Source organism: Mesocricetus auratus, unplaced genomic scaffold (genome assembly GCF_017639785.1).
Source record: "Mesocricetus auratus isolate SY011 unplaced genomic scaffold, BCM_Maur_2.0 Super-Scaffold_100007, whole genome shotgun sequence".
NCBI lineage: Eukaryota > Metazoa > Chordata > Mammalia > Rodentia > Cricetidae > Mesocricetus > Mesocricetus auratus.
Window position 1 is genome coordinate 15867204 of NW_024429191.1, and position 22720 is coordinate 15889923.

At 46.0% G+C, this 22720-nt stretch overlaps 1 protein-coding gene and 2 long non-coding RNA genes across 3 annotated transcripts in view; 2 read left to right on the forward strand and 1 right to left on the reverse strand.

Annotated features, from left to right (window-relative positions):
• The window catches only part of Slit3 (slit guidance ligand 3), a 571841-nt gene extending 559425 nt beyond the window's left edge, over positions 1 to 12416 (forward strand). Inside the window, exons 33-36 of the mRNA XM_040748452.1 lie at positions 166 to 320; positions 1935 to 2220; positions 4464 to 4672; positions 8185 to 12416. Coding sequence (XP_040604386.1) covers positions 166 to 320; positions 1935 to 2220; positions 4464 to 4672; positions 8185 to 8420 — 886 coding nt within the window. The 3' untranslated portion in view covers positions 8421 to 12416. The remainder of the gene's footprint in view (positions 1 to 165; positions 321 to 1934; positions 2221 to 4463; positions 4673 to 8184) is intronic.
• On the reverse strand, positions 1 to 16856 carry LOC121141288. The gene is made up of 2 exons (XR_005878161.1): positions 16763 to 16856; positions 1 to 2126 (listed from the first exon to the last, which is right to left on the reverse strand). It is a non-coding gene; the product is annotated as an uncharacterized LOC121141288 (long non-coding RNA).
• The window catches only part of LOC121141289, a 26140-nt gene continuing 19737 nt past the window's right edge, over positions 16318 to 22720 (forward strand). Inside the window, exon 1 of the long non-coding RNA XR_005878162.1 lies at positions 16318 to 16732. This is a non-coding gene — a long non-coding RNA (uncharacterized LOC121141289). The remainder of the gene's footprint in view (positions 16733 to 22720) is intronic.

The following is a 22720-nucleotide window of genomic DNA, read 5'->3' on the forward strand; positions in this document are numbered from 1 at the left end:
AAAAGGGCATTTTCTGTTTTTATCTGGGCAACTTCTGTAACTCACAGTTGTTTCCACACGGAAACTGAAGCAGATTACAAGCAGTGCGAATCCAAACCGCAGCCCCGTGCCTGGCCCTGGAACGTGCTTCACCTCTGGCTCTCTCTCCCTTTCTCTCCTGTCCAGCGTGGAGACGGTGAACGATGGTCAGTTTCACAGCGTGGAGCTGGTGATGCTAAACCAGACCTTGAACCTGGTGGTGGACAAAGGAGCCCCCAAGAGCCTGGGGAAGCTCCAGAAGCAGCCAGCCGTGGGCATCAACAGTCCCCTCTATCTTGGAGGTAACACCCCCATCACCACCTTGCCCCACCCTGTGTCCTTCTGGCTTTCTGCTTCTGCACGGACACCCACACCTGATGCCAGGGGTCTCCTTGATGTCCTGTTGGCACCTACTGCCAAAGTCAAGGGAGCCTTCCCGGAGAAGTAATGACAAAAATGGCTGCTGAAAGCCCAGCCATGGGGAACAGATGCTGGACAGATGCTTGTCAAGGAGAAAGAGTGAGCCTCTGTGGGAGTAACAGATGTGCAGGGAGGGGAGGGGGAGGGGGGGGAGGATCAGATGGAAGACTGTCCAGGCTCTGCTGCAGTCTGAAGCTTCGGGGCAGTACCCTCTGGCCTGCCACCTCCTGGACATGACGAGAAGCACCACACCGAGGTCAAGGTTGTACAAAGGCCAAAATGGCAAACCACCACAAGCTGCCTAGACCAGAAATGAAGCCCCTAGGCTGCTGGGCCTTGAAGAATTATATGCAGACAGGAGAAACTGACATAGGAGCCGGGGAGGGGGTTCAGACTGGGACTCAGAGGTAGGGTGCTACCCTAGTGCGAGCGGCAACACCCTGGTTTGCACCCCAACACGCATGTCTTCACACAGCCACCGAAGCAGTTTGGTCAGTGTAGATTCCTAAAGCTTCAGCCCAGGTGTCCCCTGCCAAGGGCTGACATGGACCCAGGGACTTGCACTTTAAGCAGGCCATCCAGATGCAGGGGACACAGAGCACTCCTGGCCCAGACCCATCTCGGGACACAGATTCTCCACAAGAGCATGGTTCCCTCCTCTGCACCTGCCCTGCTGTGGCCACAACAAATGGGGCACATTTTCCACCCAGCATGTGGCCTGGATAGGAATTAGCATGGAAGGATGAGAGTAGACGCTGCATTTATTTGTTGTCTGTTTGAGGCAGGGTCTCATGTAGCCCAGGCTGGCCTCAAAATTCATCTATAGCCAAGGATAGCCTTGAACTTCTAATACTCCCACCTCTACCTACTGAGTGCTGGAATAACTATGGAGTGCCACAGTGTTCAGGGTATGCAGTGCTGGGGATCCAACCCAGGGCTGTGTGTACGCTAAGCATTCACCACAGTTAAGCCATGGGCCCAGCAGTAAGAGCAGGGAGAAAACACAGACCAGACGTCACTGAAAACAAAGTCAGGCCATTACCAGTAGTCTGCTAAAGGCCCTGAGAAAGGCATTAGTATAGCACAGAGGGTAGCAAATAGCCTGGTAACCTTGAACCCCTTAGGTATGGCATGGAGGAGGAACATTAGACCATACTGCCATACCTAAGGGGTGGGCCTCGGTTAAGCCAATAGGACTGTGTGGCAGGTCCTCTCGTTTCTCCTTTGAAAGTTCAAACTACAGACTTTTGTGGGGATCTTTTTTTCAGAGATTAAATACCGGTGATAGGTTGAGTTTTAATGGTACCAGAGCAAGGATTTGCCCCTGTGAGGAAAAGGCCCGGTCTCTGACCTGTTAGCTCAGTTTGAGCAGCATGGGCCCAGAGCTCTGAACAGTAACTGCGAACATGTGCTGTGCATGTTCTCGCTTTGAAGGCTAAGGGGGTGAGGGTGGGGCAAGGGCGTGTCTTCAGGCTGTCCTGCCTTCCTTCCTACAGGCATCCCCACCTCCACGGGCCTCTCGGCCTTACGCCAGGGTGCAGACAGGCCGCTGGGCGGCTTCCACGGCTGTATCCACGAAGTTCGTATCAACAACGAATTGCAGGACTTCAAGGCTCTCCCACCTCAGTCCCTGGGGGTCTCTCCCGGCTGCAAGTCCTGCACTGTTTGTCGGCATGGCCTCTGTCGCTCTGTGGAGAAGGACAGCGTAGTGTGTGAGTGCCACCCAGGATGGACTGGTCCTCTGTGTGATCAGGAAGCTCGTGACCCCTGCCTTGGCCACAGGTGAGTGTCCTAAGGGTACTAGACTCTCAGCTTACAAGTTGCCCTGCTCACATCTAAGGAACAGATACTGATGGATGCTGGGGGGATTGTGGTCCTACTGTGGATAGCACAACTGCCTAAAATGCCAAGAAGCGAGGCTCCTACATCCAAGCAGTAGGCCTGGCTTGAAAGCATTAGCATGAGGGGAGCTTTCACAAAAGATCTGTCTCCTCCAGGCAGCCCTCAGGATCTGTGAAAGCCACTGCCGGACTCTGCACTGCCCCCATGTCATTAGAAAAACCTCTCTTAAGGGAAATAGAGCCCTAAACACAGGACATCAAATAGAAGACAGATTAATTCCAGCTCCTGTGTCTGCATAACAGTGCACATCTGAATCGCTTGTAATGGTTCAGTCACTCATGATTCATTCAACACGTGTTTACCAAGGGCCTACTATGTGCAGGGCCTTGTACTCGATGCAAGAGACGCAGTGTTCCTAGAAACTACAGTTAGCAAAATAGAAGACTAGACTCAAGAGTGGTAATTTGCCTGGCTGAACAAGCCGGAAATAATAGTCTTGATCAAGAAGGAAGGAGCACTGTAGAGGCCTAAACTTCCTGTTATTCTTGATATATGTGCCTGGTCCTGGAATTAACATGAAGCACTGGCTGTTCTTCCAAAGGACTCAGGTTTGACTTCCAGAACTCACATAACAGCTCACAACCATCTGTAACTCCAGTTCCAGGGGATCCAACACCATTTTCTGGCCTTTGTTGGTTCTAGGCACACACGGTGCACATATATGCATGCAGGCAAAATACCCACAGAGATAAAAATACATAAATCCTTTTACATGTTTTTTGAAAAAAAAAGATGGTGGGAGGGCACAGAAGGAGGGGAGGGAAACGGAGAGGGACTTGGAATTGACATGTGAAGCAACCTTGTTTCTAATTTAAATTTAAAAATAAAAAATATAGAAAAAGAGAGATGCCTTAATGGTTAAGAGTGCTTGCTGCTCTTGCAGAGGACCTGGGTTCAGTCCCCAGCACCCACATGGTGACTCACAACCATCTGTAACTACAGTCCCAGAAGATCAGTGCCCTCTTCTCCTGTCCACAGACACCAGGAACATACGTGATACACATATATATGTGCAGGCAAAACCATCATATACATAAAATACATAACCCTGAAAATTTTCATTATGAAATGCAGAGTTTGCCATCCATCTTTCACCCTGGGAGGTGGACAGAAGGCAGTTCATGGGAGGGGCTGCCATGGAGAGAGCAGTGGTGCACTTAACACGGTGCCTGGTACGCAGCATGCGCCACCTGCTGAGAACAGGCTAAGTGTCTCTTGTCGAAAATGCCTGAACTAGAAGTGGTTCACATTTGGGGTGTCTTATCACGCTTTGGATTATATACACTGGGGATGAGAACCAAGCTTATACACAAAGTTCATTTTTATTTCATAGGTCCCTCACACACATGGTCAGATAATTCTGTATGATTCTTTCGGTGCATCTGTGTTTTATTATCAGCAGCCATCATTGGAGGTCAGGTTAGGATTTTTTTCACCTGGAACCCATGCTGACATTTAAAATGTTCTGAATTTGAAAGCGTTTGGAGCAAGGGTTGTTCAACCTGTAGTGGTAGTAATAGTAGTAACCATGTTTGCTCTTTAAATTAAAGGAGGATTAAAATATTTAGAGACCAGTGAAATGGCTCAGTGCATAGAGGAGCTTGCTGCTAAGCCTAACGACCTGAGTTCAATCCCCAGGGCCCACATGGTAGAAGGAGAGAGCCTCCTGTCCCCTGACCTCTACATGTGCACCCACACACCCACATGTGTGCTGGTGTTTGCATGCATGCACATAGTTAATAAAATGAAATATGTAACATATTGTTGCCATACGTGGTGTGGCATGCCTTTAATCCTTTGGGAGGCAAAAACCAGGCAGATCTCTGAGTTTGAGGACAACCCAGTCTACACAATGATGCCCTGTTTTAAAGAAACAAACAAAAAATAATAATTATTTTTAGCATTGACAGAAAACTTAAAGTCTGTTGGGCTATGAAGACTCTGTAGGGATTTTTGATGGGGCACACGGGCTTCCGACTACACGGGGTTCACATGAAAAGAGGTGCTTGGATGCTGACTGAAGGAGGGCTGTACCCAACACAAGGTCCCACAGCTCTGGTCCTCTGGCTGGAAGGACAGAGGAAGATGCTACAACACTAACTCTGGTCTCCTCTGCCCCCTAGCTGCGGCCATGGGAAGTGTGTAGCGACTGGCAGCACATACACGTGCAAGTGTGCAGAGGGCTACGGGGGAGCCCTGTGTGACCACAAGAACGACTCTGCCAATGCCTGCTCAGCCTTCAAGTGCCACCATGGACAATGCCACATCTCAGATCACGGGGAGCCCTACTGCCTATGCCAGCCTGGCTTCAGCGGCAATCACTGTGAGCAAGGTGAGTCGACTGTTCTTGTGGGATGGAGGGCCTATGAAAGAAACGGGTCAGAGTAGCTGATTTTCCCCAGAGCAAACCATATATCGAGGAAGAAGTCATGCGTGGTGTCTTAGACGATGCAGTCAGAGAAGTAACTTGTACTGCCCATTTCCAGGTCAGTTACATCACTAAGGTGCATTCACTGAAGGCTGCTACATAGAAGACGTAGCAGGTGATGGGGTCGTTATGGACACTGGCTGACTGTCATGCTACCTTGCAGGGTTTCTCAGAAGAATATATGCCACGTAGAGTATGTGGTACCTGGGAATGTGCTAAGAGTTGGGGAGCTGAAATGTATGACCTAACTTCGTGGAAAATCTGTTAGGATTCTTAAAGACCTATTTTTATTATTTTCGTGTGTGTGTGTGTGTGTGTGTATGTGTGTGTGTGTGTGTGTGTGTGTGTGTGTGTCATGTGAGTGCACTGCCCATGGATGACAGAAGAGGGCAGCAGATCCCCTGGAACTGGAGACTGGAGTTACAGGTGGTTGTGAGCTACCTAGGTGCTGGGAAGTGAACTTGAGTCCTCAGATCCTCTAGAAGAGCAGGAATCACTCTGAACTGCCAAACCATCTTTACAGCCTCAAGTTAGGACTCTTAAAAGCCAGAAGCAACACTGTTGTCATGAAAAGAAAATTCTGTGTGTCCTTGAACAGGACACTTCTCTCTTACTGTAAACACTAAGTAATATTGTGGTGGATGAGGATTCAACATTAAGATTCTTAAGTGATATCCTTGAAGCAGCTAACAAACCAACTAGAGTGTCCAGCATATGCAAAATGACCCAACAAGAATACCAGCAACACTTTTACTATACTGTCTAATGGAGAATGCTTGAGTACAGCAAGGGAATGGGGCGGCCTGTGGACTACAGAACCCCAAGATGGCAGCATATGGGGGAAGGGGATCACCCTTGTGCTACCCTGTCTCCTTGACTGGCACTGACTCAGAACTAAAAGAGAGTTTCTCTTTACAGACAGAGGTAGGCAGTAGGCTCTTGGCGTACCACAGAAACCTGAACTGCACACCTGTAATGTTTGCTGCTGGACAGTCCTGCATCCTCTCAGGCTCTGAGCCCAGTTGAGGAACTGCCTGCAGTTTATAGAGCTGTATTGCTTCCAAAAAGGAGCCCATAATCTGACCCTTCACCCTGCCATGACCCAAGCTTCTAGAGCAATCCCCCAGAGCAGCAGCAGCACCTGCTGTGTGTTCACTCCAGAGGCAGGAGATGCCTCACCTTCCCGTCCCGAGGCCTCACCAGGACTCCACCATACTCACTGGATGGCTGCCACACCACACCCCACTCCACCATACTCACCACACCACACCAGCCACTAGAGCCATGACCCTGCAGACTAGCCGCAGCCCATACCACACCATGCCCAGCAGGGACCAACAGGAAGCTGAGTGTGATCAGCAGTTGGATCTTTAAAAGATGAACAACATTGACAAACCTTTAGGTAGGCTACGAAAGGCAGAGAGGAGATGCCAAATCAGAGATGACAAGAGACGTTACAAGAAACTGAATTAGTAATAAGCCTTCCGTCATCAGGACTGGAGTGGTGGCTGAGCAGGGAAGAGCACTTCCTGCTCCTTGAGAGGACCCCAGTTTGATTCCTCACACCCACACACCTGAGGCTCACAACTACCTGTAACTCCAGCTACAGGGAATCGGACTCCACTTATGGCCTCTGCGGGCAAGCACACCCATAGTGTATACATATATTCATAAACAGGAGGTTTTTCTCCTTTAAAAATCTTCCATCATTAAGTGAAAGGGTGCCCACCTCAGTCCTGTAAGTCCTAAACTTGAGAGGAAGGGGACCAGAAATCCAAGCTCATCCAGAGACCAGCCCAAGCAGCATGAGACCATGCTGGGTGCAGAGTGAGGAAGAGACACAGAGACAGAAACAGAGAGACAGAGAAAGGGGAAGGGAAAGGGAAAAGAGAAGGGGTGGAGGAGGGAGGGGAAGGAAGGGAAAAAGTCTTCAACCAAAATTCCAGGACCCTGTGAGCTCGCTGGAGCTCACTATTGCTTTCCACAGAACCTCGTGAGCTCACTGATGCTTTCCACCATGCATTTAAAGAAACATGATATAATTCTTCCCACCCAGTTCAGAAAATTGAAGAGCACAACAAACCTTCAACTCATTCTCCAAATCTAGCATTGCCCTCAAACCCAGACAGACGAATATATGTGAGAGAGAGGAGGGAGAGGGAAATGAGGGATGGGGAAAAACAAAAACAGGACAACTAGGAAGTAGAGGCTGGAGGTGAAGAGCAGGGTCAGAGGTCAACATCCCAGCACACATGGGGGTCCTTTTTGGAGGACCCTGTGGTTTCTAGGACTTCCAGAAACATCCTGTAGGGCCTTTTCCTCATTACCATCTTTTTCAGATCTCATCTGTGTGGTCACTTCCCTGCCCCTGGACCAGGCCAACTTACTTTCGTGTGCTCTTGTAGAAACAGGTCCCTTAATAGCTTCGTCCACATTGGTTTCTCATGACAAGTACATCCACCTCGGTGTTGGCTCTAGACCAAGAGACACAGGCTACTGGGAGTGATGGGGCAGATTTGGGACCAGCTGGAGCTCTGCTGCCCTATCCAAAGCTCTCAGAACTCTGCCCATCATGGCAACATGGGGAAGTGGGCTGGCCTCCGCAGACCTCCAGTTTCAAAGAAACCATCCATCCAAATTCTTAAGTGAATTCAGATGTTTTCAATCTTTGTATTTAGGCACCTGTCTCATAATAAGATTTAGCCACTATTTACCAGTTGCCAGTTCCTTGGAGGATGGAGGGGACCAAGCCCAGTCCTACCACTAGAATATCCTCGGGGCACAATTATCCTTGTGTAGAGCCTGGCACAGTAAAAGCACATCACATTTATGGAAAGGGGGGGGAGAGAGGGAGGGAGGGAGGGAGACAGGGAAGGAGGGATGTAAAGAGAAACCTTTTCTTTGAGAGAAGCCTTCCCGACAGCCTGGTTCTAGAGCCGCATCAGTCCCAAATAAACACACAGGAGGCTATATTAATTATGAAGCTGTTGGCCTTGCTTGTTTCTTACTGGCTAGCTCTGACTTAAGTAATTACCCCATAATTGTTAATCTAAGTATTTCTCTTACCGGAGAACTTTCTGGGCTTCCTACCCCATGGCGTTACATCTTGACTCCTGTGTTTCTCCTACCCAGAGTCCTCCTCGACTCCTAGTCCCACCTATCTTACTTCGCTATTGGCCAACAGTGCTTTATTGACAAATACACAGGACTTCCTCCAACAGAGGGAGAGAGGGAGGGAAGGAAGGAAGGAAGGGTGAGTGGGTAGATGTGTAAGGAGACAGATGATGAACTAGAGAGTAACTGTGTGCATCTTCAGATCTCAAGTGTCCCCTGGTAGCCAACCAGGGAAGCACCCAAAGGTCATGCCTGACCCCTTTACCACCAGTGCCCTAACATGACCTTTCTGTCATCTTCAGAGAATCCATGTTTGGGGGAGATAGTCCGTGAAGCCATCCGCCGCCAGAAAGATTATGCCTCCTGTGCCACAGCCTCCAAGGTGCCCATCATGGTATGCCGTGGGGGCTGCGGCAGCCAGTGCTGCCAGCCCATCCGCAGCAAGCGGCGGAAATACGTCTTCCAGTGCACGGATGGCTCCTCGTTCGTGGAAGAGGTGGAGAGACACTTGGAATGTGGCTGCCGTGCGTGTTCATGAGCCCCTCTGCCACCTACCCACCCACTGCCTCTCAGGCTCCAGCTCACTGGGCTGGGGACAGCCACACGGAACCTCTTTGAGATTCAGAATGAAGGAGAGAAAGCTGGAGAGGAAGAGGCAAAAGAGAGAATATTAAGTATATTGTAAAATAAACAAAAAATAGAACTTATTTTTATTATGGAAAGTGACTATTTTCATCTTTTATTATATAAATATATCACATGGTCTGAGTATATGTACTATATAGTGTGTTATTTTTACCGAGTTTTGTTTTGTGTTGTGTATTTGTTGTGTTTTTATAAACAGCTGTTTAAAATTTTAAGACAAAATAAGACTAATAAAAATGTTTTAAACAAAAGGATAAGAATAGAGAAACGATAGCCTGTCTGAGGCAGGAAGAGGGAATTTTATGTGTATGTAGCTCTCTCAAGTCAGCAAAACCAAGAGCTATTTCCTGAGCTGGGGGGAATGGGGGGAGGAAGAGAGAAGGGAAGGTGGTTTTTGTTTCTCTGTGGTCTTCACTCCTCTTTTTCCTTCTTCCTTGCAAGGCTTCTCACAGTTCTGGCTTTCTAGGCCCAATGTGCAAACTTGCTTCCCAAAAGCAGCTGGGCCTGAAAGCCTTGTTGCGGTTCAGAAGACTTGCTGCCCCTTGCCTATCTGTCCCCTGATAGAGAGCCCTGGCCTTGTTGGCCACTCCTGGTCTCTTGAGGGAGTTGACTCTGACTTTGCTGAGCAGCTGAGTCTGCTCTGCCAGATATGCAAGCAGCTGTTCTTTTCCAGCCACTCCCCAGGAAACATGTCCTCTGAGGCAGGGAAAGAGGGAACCATGAAGTCTCCCCAGACCCCAGGCACTGGCCCTGCCTTAAGTCTTCCTTCCAGCCAGTTTTATTGGAGTACAATACCAGAGAGCGGGCACTAAGACTGTCCAAGAACAAGACAGGGAGTGACATCTGGCATCTGGCCCCCTAAGCTACCTTCTCATTGCCTAGGAACACCACCATCCAGCACATGTCTGAACCCCACTTAATCCAACCCCTGTCTCTCTGGTGCAGTGAACCCTATTTCTTAACTAAAGACACACGGGCCCCTCTCAGACTCCGTCACTTGCTTCGTGTCACCGTTTGATAAGTAGAGGAGCCTGGCCTGGAGCATAGACTCGGAACTCTAGATTCCCCTCCAGGATGAGAATGCAGGTGTTTTTCCAGGCTGCCTCTTCTCTTTGGTTTGTTCAGTTTTCCCTTCTGCTTCTTCTGTATCTAGGGAATTTCTAGAGACATGGACTGGGGCATTCAGGAAATAGCAAGCACTATTGTGTAGCTTTAGACTGTTCCTGGAGGCCTTCTCTGATCTCCCACGCCTTTCCCCCACCCTCCCCCCCACAGTACACGTGGCCAGCGTCTCAGCTGCTCACACCAACGCCCTGGCTCTGCTCACCTATCCCCCTTTCTCAAGAACCTCCACTATTGGAGTCTAAAGGAGAGTGTGGGACCTTCCTGCTCCGAGGGTCCCCTAAGGAGCTCAGCTACTCTGTGAGGACCAATGGAGGGCCAGAAACTCAAAGAGTAAAGAAGGGAGAGAGAAAAGAGAGGAAGGTAGAGGGACAAGTGGAAGGCAGGGAAGGATGGAGGCATGTGATAGAGAAATCACTTTTGAACAAGCATGTGAGTGTGCATTGTGTCCCAGGGATTGTACCTTATGGTGGGTTTGTTAAAAATGTTCATAGTTAGACTTAGGTAGTGTTCACTGCAATATTCTCAGATGTCACTGCAGTTGCAACCCATATATTTATTTATTTATATGCATATATCCATTTAGTTCTCAAAACAACTCTGTGCAAAACTATTACTAACCTACTTTACAGCTGAGTAATCTGAGATGGAGTAACTAAGGATCTTACCTAAAAGTAGATTGCTGATAAGTTATAGGAGCAAAGGTTTGAGCCCAGAATCCAGAAGTTAATCACTTAACCACTATACCACACTACTTCTTGTAGGAAAGAAACACACTGTGCCTTTAAGGATCCAACGGTCTGGGACACACACACATCTTAATGACAGTATAGTGAGGGCAATCCAGAGGAGGGCATTTCCAATCCTGAGTGTATCAGTCAGGTAAAGAGTTGATCAGTACAGGAAAAAATAGTAAACAGTACTAAAAAGTAGTAAAATGGGGACAGTCTTGGAATGTTTGGTGAGCAGCCAGAGGCCCATGGTGGTAGCAATGTGGAATGACCCCTGTAGGGCCGCAAGAGATGGGGAATGTGAAGTCAGGGTCCCACAAAAAAAAAAAGCCACATGGCTAGGCCACAGAGAGCCAGAGACTTGGTGTGATCAGGGCAAGATGGTCTGACTGTGACATAGAATGAGGAGACAGACGTGTCTAGATGAGAAAGCAGGCTTTATTACTCCAAATGGCCTCAGGGCTTCTAGTAGTCCACTTTGTGGCTGGCACACGCCAATCTCAAGGAGAATCTCAAAGTCTCTGCAATAGCTCAGGAATTCAGTTCTAGAGGTGTGCTAGGATGTGCCCAATGTTCCCTCCTGTCCCTCCAGGCCACCCATCCCCAACAAATGGGCCTGACCTTTATTCCATCACCAACCCCCCTAACTCGGGGAGGAGACACTGGGCTGTAAGCTTTCTCTCGGTGGCCACAAGGACCCCGCTGCTTCCTTCTTGCATTCACTGTGTTCCTTTCTGAACCCAGCTGCAGTCTGCCAGGTCAGAAAGACCAGGTTCTGTTTCCAAGTATGCCTTCAGAGCCTTCTCAGCTTTGAAAGACCTGACCTTACAAGATGCCAACACAAAGACCATCAAGAAAACCATCCCCAGAAGGAAGTTCCTCTAAAACTGAAATTTAGAAACTTTTTTCTTGAGAGTAGCCAGGTGCTAGGACCAGAAAAATTCCATGTACGGGAAGAGGTCAGGCAATTTGCACTCTGAAAAGTATGGTTTAATGTTTGTATGGGGGTATACACTTGTAGAAGAGTCCACCTGCTCTGTTACCCCCTGAGCAGGGTCAGGAGATAGAAGACCCCTTTTGGGTTCACTAGATAGGGGGGACCTCCAGATGGTTGATGAAATGCTACTTCTAAAAGCTCTGTGAAGTATACAGCGAAGCCCTGAAATAAGATGTTGTCAATACTGTTGTCATTGATGTTACTGACATGCCAAACAGCCATTTTTAAAAGAAAACTGTCTCTTCCATCTCATTGCAAGGAGTTGGATGCTTCAGAAAATGAAATGGGGGTCAGCAAAATAGAGGGGAGACACTCCCAGGGGATCCTCAGGTACCCAGGAATGACTAGACTGGGATTGAGCCAGCCTTGCATTCCCCAGACGTACTTCAAGCAGGAACCCTCAGCAGCAGATGAGATGCCCTTCAAAGAGTCACAGGATCCCAGGTAGCAGGATTGGGGGGACCCTTGGGGTCACTGTGCATCAGCAAACAACGATTGGAGATGTGAAATGGTAACTCCCACAAATCAAAGTTATGTGCTGATTCATACCTGAACACAGCGAGGGCTCCAAGAGGTCCCTGCAGTCAGTGACTCTCACTATACCACAGTGGGCATCCAGACAGAGCAAAGCCTGAGACTGAACATAATAGAAGTATGTCCTCCACCTTCCCACAGCCACCTCCCCAGGTACTCATAGATGGCCCAGAAACTGGGATGAGTGTCATCTTTAGAGTCCCTCACCCATATTGTCAACTGGGAATGTAAACAGCACCATAGAAAACACTGGGACAAAACTAATCAGACAAGGCAGAGTTAGCATTTGGCAAAGCTTCTTTCTCTAAGTCAATGGATTTCTAATAAGAAAAATGTTTTGTTGGTTTTTTTTTATTTAACAGTGTTACAATGCCACTTCCTCAGTATGAAACAAATAATGTGCATTTCTTGCTTCAACATTCTGCCATCTTCTAACGTCATTTAAATAAACAGATGTGTCACAGGGGAGTCCATGGTGCTCCTGTGAATGCATAACTCAGCCTTATTCGGTAGTGTGTGCTTTATTTTTGCCCCTGAATTTTATACTCTATTGGGCAGAGTACTACATTCATGGAGTTTGGGTAAATCTGTGTGGAATTAGTTGGAAGAAACTAATTTCTTAGACCATTAAGTAAGAAAAACATCTAGAATTCCCATGTACATTCCCTAAGGCCTACATATATGGCTTAGGTTCCAAGGTTAATAGGAGATGTGGCTTGAATAAGGTTCAGCCACAAACTGGATGCCAAGGGTTATAGCGAAGTAATCCTCTCACATTCAGAATAGAGAATACAGATAAATGGAAGGTGACCCTCCGGGGCCCATTTCTTCCCTTCTTCTACTTGTTCTTTTTGTCTGTCTGCTTTGTTGTCTTGTTTGTTTGTTTTCAGGCAGGATTTCTCTGTGTAGCCCTGCCTGTCATGGAACTCACTCAGGAACTAGACCAGGCTGGCCTTGAACTCACAGATCTACCTCCTCTGCCTCCCAAGTGCTGGTATTAAAGGCATGCTCCACCACCACCCAGCTCTTCTACTGATTCTTTCACCAAGCATTTACTGAACATCCATTATATGCCAGGTGCCATTGTAACCAATGAAGACAATGGAGACCAAGTACTACTTTGGAGTGTGTTAATTGACAGGGTGAATCGTGTGCCAATCAACACCTGGAGATATTGATAACAGATATCCATAATCGCTTAAGAAAACAAAGTGAAGGAAATGCAACAGAATGGCAGGCGGGTGCTTTACCCAGAGAGAGCAATGTAGGTCTCCATGAAAAACTGAAAAAGTAGGATACCAAGAAATTAAAAGATAAGGCGACTGACAGTGCCACAGCCATCTCTTTTCATGTGAGTATTTTCATGGGCAGTGATGATCCAAGCATTTTATAGGCCAGAGAAGATGATAGCACACACTTGAGACTCACCGAATGAGGACTTCTGTGTATATGGAGGCTGCCAGAGGCTAACTTATAAATCCTTGGCAAAAGACCCTATACTGCCCTTGCTGAGATGCCATAGTGCTAAGATAAAATAAAATAAAATAAAAAACCTGCTTAGGCTCATCAGAGCCATCTCTGAGTACCTAGATATAACATTAACAAAGAAGGTGTTGGAATACATAATAAGCATTCAAGAGACTTCCTGGGAATGCCTTAATGGGAACGCATGGCAGCTGGTATTCTATACTTGGGTTTGGAGCACCATTATCAATGGGAAGCTAGGACGAGGGCATTCTGGTGACAGGAAAACACTACCATCCTTGTCATCCTTTGTCCCTACTGTATAACCAGTCCAAATAGACACAGAACATGGAAGACTAGGTGACAGTCAACTTCAGACTTGTTTTCCTTAATGCTCCCCAATTTCTGGCTCCCAGAATGGCATTATTGGAAGGGACTGTCTTTATTACTTTCTCGTTGATGTGGCATTTCAATTTTGGTGGGTTTAAAGGGTCATAGCTCAGAGAAAGACACAGCAACAGGAGTAGCTGATGACAATGGCAGTGGGAGTATGAGGCTACTTGCTCACATCTGGGCAGATCAAGAAGCAAAAAAAAAATGTGGTACTCAATAGGCTCTCTTCCTTCTATTCTTTTATTTAATTGGGGCTTGTAGGCCATGGGATGCTGTCTCATACCTTATAAAGAGTCTTCACTCAGTTAAATACCTCTAGAGATACTCTCACACACACAGGCCCAAAGGTGTGTTTTTTAGCTGATTCTTATGACAATGAAGATCGACCAAGAACATACATGAGTGAAGGAAGGGTCTCTTCAACAAACTGCTGGGAAACTGCACATGCATAAGTACCCATTTCTTACCTGCTATCAAAGTGAACCAAAAAAGGATCATTGAGCTCAGTGTAAGACATGAACTATTAAACTACAGAGCATAGAGAAAATGCTTCAGGACATGGATATAGTCAAAGATGAGTCTGAAACAGAGTAAAGAGTGACCCAGAGCTGTGGAAAATGTGTGTGTGTTAAGAGGTTGACAGCTATAATATACAAGGAAAATAAAGGGGGCCAATAAAAAGCCAGAACCCTACTTAACAATGGGCAAAAGACCTGAATGGACTTTTCTAAAAAGACATACAAGCGATCAAAGGATATTGTGAGAGAATGCTCCAGAATGCTGGGAGTAATGTAATTCAAAACCACAATGAGATATCACTTACTTCAGCAAGAATGGTTATCAAAAACACAACCGATAGCAAGTGCTGGCAAGTATGTAGGGAAGAGGGAACCCCTGCCCACACTATTGGGGAGGAGGTGAATTAGTACTGCTCTTGTGAGAAACAGTTTGGTGTTCCTCAAAAAAAGTCGAAATGATACTACTGTTTGATATAGCATCTTTCATTTTGTTTTATTTTTGAGACAGAGTTTCTTTGTGCAACCCTGGCTCTTAGAACTCAATCTGTAGGCCAGACTGGCTAGAATTCAAAGACTCACCTGACTCTGTCTCCTAAAAAGCATGGGCCAGCAACACCCAGATGATCCGACATTCTTACTACTATTTATTTACATGCTGAAAAGCTACCTGCTTGTCTATATTTATTGCTGCACTGTTCACAACAGCCAAGAGTCAAACCTAAGTGTTTATCAACAGATAAAATTACTTTAAACACATGATACATGTCTATAAAAATGGAATACTATTGGTTGGTTCATAAAAAAGGGTGGAATTTGGGGTGGGAGAGATAGCTTGATTGTGAAAAACACTTGTTGCTTTTGTAGAGGACCAGGAATCAATCCCTAACACCCGCATTAAACAGTGCATCACTGTTACTCCAGGCCTAGGGGATCCAATGCCCTCTACTGGCCTTTGCAGCACTGCACTTTGGTGCACATTCTTTTTTTTCTTTTTGTAATGTTTTATTTAAATTAGAGACATGAATGTTTCACATGTCAATCCCAGCTCCCTCTCCCACCCCTCCTCCCTTGTCCCTTCACCAGCCCCCGAGCCCCCCACCCAATCCCCACATCATTCCCCAGGGAGGGTGAGGCCCTCCTTGGGGGGGATCTCTAAAGTCTGTTATTTCATCCAGGGCAGGACCTAGGACCTTCACCATGTGTCCAGGCTGAGAGAGCATCCCTCTATTTGGAATGGGCTCCCAAAGATCATTCATACACCATGGTAAACACTGATTTACTACCCAAGGCCCTAGAGATTTCTGTGGCCTCCTCACTGAGAAAGTGCACAGACATTCTTGAAGGTAAAATGCCCATGCTCTTATATTTTTGGTTGTGACCCTAGCCTTTAACCACTGAGCTATCCCTCCAGCCCGCCCATGCTCAAAAATAAAACAAAACGAAAAATAGAAAGGTAGAATTCTGACATCTGCAGCATGCTACACCTGGCATTGTGGTAAGTGACATAAGCTGCAGTAAGAATTTGGAATCTAGTTGAAAAAGTCTCTTAACCCCAGGCGCACGCCTTTGATCCCAGCACACAGGAGGCAGAAGCAGACAGATATCTGAGTTAAAGGCCAGTCTGATTTACTGAGCAAGTTCCATAACAGCCAGGGCTACACTCAGAAACCCTGTCTCTAATCAATGTGTGTGTGTGTGTGTGTGTGTGTGTGTGTGTGTGTGTGCTTGTGAGAGAGAGAGAGAGAGAAGATGAAGAACCATGGTTACTTGATGTAGAATAGTATTTTAACTAGGCAAAGATGTGTCACATTTGTTTATGCTGCAAAATGTTACTTTAACTGTGTAAAGGTGTGTTGTTTTTATTTATGCTGCTTTTGTTTAATTATGAAAGGATGTGTGTTTAATTATGTAAAGATGTATTGCGTTTTTTTCACCTTGCCTGCCTAAGGCGCCTGATGGATCCAATAAAAAAAAAAGGCTAACCAGCCAATAGCAGGAGAGGGATAGGCAGGATTGTAGATGGGTGTGGGAACTGACAACCAGTATAACTGGGAGCTACTTCCATCATTTCCCAGTAGTTCTGCCGACTTTTGTGTTAGTTACTGTCGCTATGATGAAACATCATGACCAAAAGCAAGTTGTGGAGGAAAGGGCTGCCTCCACCCTCCCCGCCTCAGTGATGACCTCTCGGTTTTCCTCACCTCCGGTTGTAGGAAGCCATGTTTTAGGCTGCATATAAGTTTAAGATTTGCTTTTGATTGGCTAGATGTTATTTCTCTTCTCTCCCTGCAGTCTTGTACTCATTGGTCAACCTCTTCCCACCCTCTTTCCTCATGTTCCTCCCAAGCCTCTAGTAACTATTCCAAGCCTTTTCATTTGGGTCATCCACCAGCTCCCAAATCATGACATAGTGCTGAATGCTCGGCCTGGCTTAGGAACGTTTCTGGTGAGTTCTTTTAAATTGAATTCTCTTTACCTTTTGCCTCGGGCCTTTTTACCTTTCTTCTGTATCTCTTTCACGACTTCTCTATGTTTGGATGGCGTCTCCTTCGTTCTTTCCTTCTCTCCTTCTTTCTTCCACCTGAGCCTAGCTGCTTTCTTCTTCTATTTATTCTCTCTGCCTGGAAGCCCTGCCAATCCCTCTCCTGCCTAGCTATTGGCTGTTCCGCCTTTTTTTTTTTTTAAATTGGATCCATCAGGCGCCTTAGGCAGGCAAGGTAAAACAAATGCAACACAAATTTCATAATTAAACAAATGCAGCATAAATAAAAACAACACTTTTACACAGTTAAAGTAACATTTTGCAGCATAAACAAATGTAACACATCTTTGCCTAGTTAAAATACTATTCTACATCAAGTAACCATGGTTCTTCATCTTCTCTCTCTCTCTCTCTCTCACAAGCACACACACACACACACACACACACACACACACACACACACATTGATTAGAGACAGGGTTTCTGAGTGTAGCCCTGGCTGTTATGGAACTTGCTCAGTAAATCAGACTGGCCTTTAACTCAGATATCTGTCTGCTTCTGCCTCCTGTGTGCTGGGATCAAAGGCGTGCGCCTGGGGTTAAGAGACTTTTTCAACTAGATTCCAAATTCTTACTGCAGCTTATGTCACTTACCACAATGCCAGGTGTAGCATGCTGCAGATGTCAGAATTCTATCTTTCTATTTTTCGTTTTGTTTTATTTTTGAGCATGGGCGGGCTGGAGGGATAGCTCAGTGGTTAAAGGCTAGGCTCACAAAGTTCTGGGATCTTATCCAATGTGGCCACTTTCTAGGGTTCAATGAGTAGAAAGTCACAGGGCTGGGATTCATGCCTTGGTGTGACTTTAAAAAGAACACACCACACTGTCCCACCTTTACGTATGAGAACAATAAGTCATCTGGATTTCCCATGGGTAGAGGAGGGCATGCAGGACCTCCTTAAAGACAGGAGAAGATGCAAGTCCACAGAAGCCATGACCAGTGACTGAGTCTCACAAGCAGGTCTCAGCCCACGCCACCAGGTACAATGGGTGAGACTGGCTCTTCCCCTGCTATCTTCAGCTCTTGCCCATAGGGCTCATCAACCAGATTCATCTTGGAGAAGAAGCGACTGTGGCCTGGTTGCAAATGACCCAACCCTGGTATTTAAAAACCTCAGGGACACAAATAATCAACCTCCTAATCAATGCAACTGCCAGGTACCTGGCCAGTAACTGCAGGGTCTTCATTCCTACATTGAATTAATTTCCACCTGGATGCTTTCTGAGTGTTCCTGTTCTTTTCCTCACCTGTTCTGCAGAGTTTGGAAATGCCCTGGGCACTATTTGGATGATTGCAAAACTACAAGAGCAAGAGATAAGACCAACGGTTTACAAAATAGATCACAGGAAACCAGACACAGGGGGCCACCCTTTCCATGACTTCAATTATACGTAATGTACTGAAAAGGCAAGTTTACAGAAACAAAGCACTGAAAATACTTTGGAATAAGACAGGTCATGGCCACACAAGCTTGTGAACACCACAAATTGTATGTAAGACGCTGTACTTCTCCATAAACTTACTTGGCATAAGTCATCAGCTTATGTAAGACCACCCTTTCCAAGCTTTTGCTTTTGTCTTCTTTATTCCTTATCCTTAGTCCTCCCATTAGATATCTCACCATTCAGAAGATATCAACTGGATGTCTGGTCACCTGGAACTCTCTGAGAGTCCAGGACAGAACAAGATCTACTCTACAATAGAGTAGTGCATCCCTTGCCCCCAAAGCCTTAGGTAGAACTTCCCTTGGCATGTCAGCTCAGGACTCAAGGCCTGAACCCCAAAGAAAAGAAAGCTCTGCCTTTTCAATACAGCTCAATCTTGGGCTTTTCTTCTCTCATACATGGAGGGTGTTTGTTTTGAGTTAGGCTCTCACTATATAGGCTTGGCTGGCCTTGAACTCAGAGAGATCAGCCCACCTCTGCCTCTCAAGTGCTGGGACTGTTGGTGTGTGCCATCACACCCAACCAGATCAGGGGTTAAGAGGGGAAGCCTTATCTACCTCAGGAGTGTAATGTAGCTCAGCAGTGAAATGTAGCTCAGCAGTGAAAAGAATGCTTCTTAAATGTAGTATTCTTTGGTGATGGGGAAGTCCTGTGTATATGTTAATAAAGCACTGTTGGCCAATAGGGAAGCAAGATAGGTGGGACTAGGAGTCTAGGAGGATTCTGGGAAATGTAGTAAGGGGAGCCATCGCCATGTGATTCCCAAGAAGAGGGGACGCAAGTCTGTGTTCTCAGAAAGGTAAGTCCTTATAAAAATATATATTAGTAATTATGGGTCAACAATTCAGAGCTAGCCAATGAGAAATGATAGCAAATGGCCAACAGCTTTATAATTAATATAGTGTCCTATCTGTTATTTGGGGGTTCAGACAGCTCGGCAGGGCCCAGGAGGCAGGTGGGGAAAAACTACACGTTACACTTCAGGATTCAAGCTTAGGTGGGAGGGTTGCCACAATTTTGAAGCTACCCTGGGCTACATAGTGAGTATCAGGCCAGACTTAGCTACTAAACAAGACCCTCTCTCCAGGAATAAAAGCTAACAGATTGGATTCTCAACCTACTGTTCAGTGGTGGAAAAAAATTTTGTGTGTGTGTGTGTGTGTGTGTGTGTGTGTGTGTGTGTGTGTGTGTGTGTGTAATGTTTTACCTTTTCAGAATTGATTAGGAATTCCTGGAGGGAGGACCAACCTGCTGCAGAACGAAGTCTACTCCTGCCATCCTTGCCCTCTACTCCTGCCTTTCCAGGGTCACAGTTCCATTTTAGACATCTCCAGTCTTCGACTCCTTGCTGTCACATGGACTTATGCCAGCTGCTGAACTAATCCCACTACTTCAGTGGACCATCTCATCTACCTGCCTCTGCCTTCAACTTGTCTTTCTGAATGTCTTCTCGCTTTCTCTAGCCCACCATTCTTTTCACCATAAACATGTAGGAATGCTTGGCAGGTCCTATGCTACACTGTTACCTTAAGAATAAGGTGGAGTCAGGACTCTTCAACAACTGGCTTGCCACTCTTAGACTCTCACTAAGTCAACTCCCCTACCCAAGGTGTGTCAGATATTAAGAACCCCTCAAGACTGAAGCACATACTGCAGCAGCGACTTTGCTTTTGCTTTCATGTCTGGTTGTAGCCCAGGAAAAGAGTCAGGATTTGTTCATTTTCCACTCCTCACCAATGAAATGGCCCAGATGTTCTCCACTCTTGCCATCTCTAAAATGGAGTTCAGAGCAGACTCCCAGTCACAGCTGAGGAAAAGAGACATTCAGGTAGAAAGGTGAACGCATTCCTAGCCAGCAGAACCTCTCCTAGCATCATCTGCAGAAGGGGATTGCAAACAGAAACTGTGACAGGCAAGTGTGTCCCTGCATCTTTAATCCTAGCCCTGGGAGGCAAAGGCAGATGGATCTCTGTGAGTTCCAGGCCAGCCATGGCTATACAGACAGACACTATCTCCAAAAAAAAAAAAAAAGTGCCACTGTATCCCAGCCTGACCCATACCCATCATATTCCCTTCACTCATAAGGGTCCCTGATCTCTATAGAAAATAAATCTCCATGAAGGAGTTAACATGGGTCAGTGATGGAGCTAATCCTTCTCACTGCAATGTGAGACACCCACATATAAGAGATCAAATCACTGGGGTTGCCCGGTTTTGAATTTTGAGCCTCTTAAACTGTAAACTGAACAGACCTCTTTTCTTTGTTAAAAGACAAGGAAGTGAACTCAAAGTAGCTGTTAAAAAAAGGACACAAGAGTGTGTGAAAATAAGAAATAGGCAAAATTTGAAAACATGCTAAGTGAAAGAAGCTCAATACAAACAGTCACATAATCCTGTTGCTATGAAATGCCCACAACAGGAACATGGCCACTGAAACAAAGTAGATTCATCATGGCCAGGGACTAAAAGGGGGAGGAACAGGGAACAACTGTCGAGCAGGTACAAAGTTTCTTTTCAGGACAATGAGAATGTTCTGGAATTGGGTACTTGTGATGGTTTTACAACACTCTAATTGTCCCACAAGTGGCTTGTATTACATGCTTTATAATAGTTTTCTATGATTACTTAAATATTGTGGAAATTTTGCCTCCACTCAAAACTCTAGCTATATGAGGGTTTGTTTCAAAGGCTCTATTTCAAACAAAACAAATAAAAAGTAAAGTAGATGAGGGGAGACAGAGGAAATGGGGGGGTAGTATGTCCACAAAAAGACAAGCACAAAAATATTTACAGGAGTTTTTTTTAAAGGCCAAACCTGAGCTGAATCCACGTGTCCATCGCGGAACTAAACAATTAAAACTGCAGTGTGGTAAAATATTACTTTAAGGTGTGGGACTTTTGTTTATGCTGCATTTGTTTAACTCTGTGAAGCTGTGGTTCTTTGCTTGTCTAAAACACCTTATGGTTTAATAAAGAGCTGAATGGTCAATAGCAAGGCAGGAGTGAGGAGCAGGGATAGGCAGGGCTGGGAGACAGAGGGTATAAACAGAAGGAGAAACAAGGAGAAGGAGGGGCAGCAGGAGAATAAGAGGAGAGAGGACATCAGGGGCCTGACACCCAGCCACCCAGCCACCCAGCCACCCATGCAGCCGCAGAGTAAGAGTGAAATTAAAATAAACAGAAGTAAAAAGATAAAGGCCCAGAGGCAACAGGTAGATGGGATAAGTTAAGTTAAAAGCTGGTTAGGAACAAGCCAAGATAAGGCTGGCCACTCATAACTAATAATAAGACTCTGTGTGAGATTTATTTGGAAGCTGGGGTAGTCAGTCCCCTCAAAAGCCAAAAGAGCAAAAACAACACACTACACTGCAGTGTGTTCACACAGTGGAGTGTAACAATGAAAAAAGGCAATAAGCAGCTGCATGCAACATCATAAGTGTCCCATAAACATGCTGTTGAGCTAAGGAAGACAAACTCAAAACCAGTACAAATTCTTGATTCCATTTCTGTGAAGTCCAAGAATGGGCAAAAATTACTGAGAGTGTAACAGGCAAAAAAATTACTTTCTTGGGAGCAAGGCATGAAGGGAAATGGTCAAGGGCAGGGGGAAACCTTTTGGTATGTCATATACGGTGTATGTTTTTAAAGCATTTTGGCATTTTATATTTATTTTCTGCTCATGAGTTCTTGTCCAAATGTATGTCTGCACTGTGTGCATGCAATACCTTCAAGGGCCAGAATAGTGCATCAGACCTATGGGACTGGAGCTACAAACAGTTGTGAGCCACTACATGGGAGTTGGAAATTGAACTCAGGGCCTCTGGAAGAGCAACCAGTACTCTTTACTGAGTCATCTCTCCAGCCCCTGATGTAATATATATCCTGATGTGTGTGGAAGTTAAATAAGAGTGTGTATATGTTAAAAATTCATCAGGCCCTACACTTAGGACTTGGGTACTTTACTGAGTATATGTTATACCTCAGTGCAAAAATAGTTAGAATTGTGTTAAGACTACCACAGGTGACATGTCAGCTACGATGCCTCCAATTCCTTAAGGTACATAACATTTGAAAGTCCAAACTATTTCACATAGCAATACGTTTATGTATTTCAGGCCAACAGCTCACTAAGTGGGTTCCATAGCCCACTAATAAGCTACAATGAACTTTTTGAAAACCATAGCTGAGAACAGTGGGGAGTCCTTTGGAGGCTTTTAGGAGAAGCATGGTGTGAACAGGTCAGTGTTTTAAAACTCTGTCTGAAGTAGATCAAAGTGTGAGCCTGGAGCCAGCTGATGGAGGGGCGGAGGAGGCCATTAGCTTTGGAGAAGGAGCTAGAAGGCAAGGTCAGAGCTAGAGCCTTAGGATGAGGGGTTTTGTCTTCCCTTTGGGACCTCTGAATTGTCCTGTTGTTCTTTATCAATCTGGTGCCTGTATGGAGTCACCC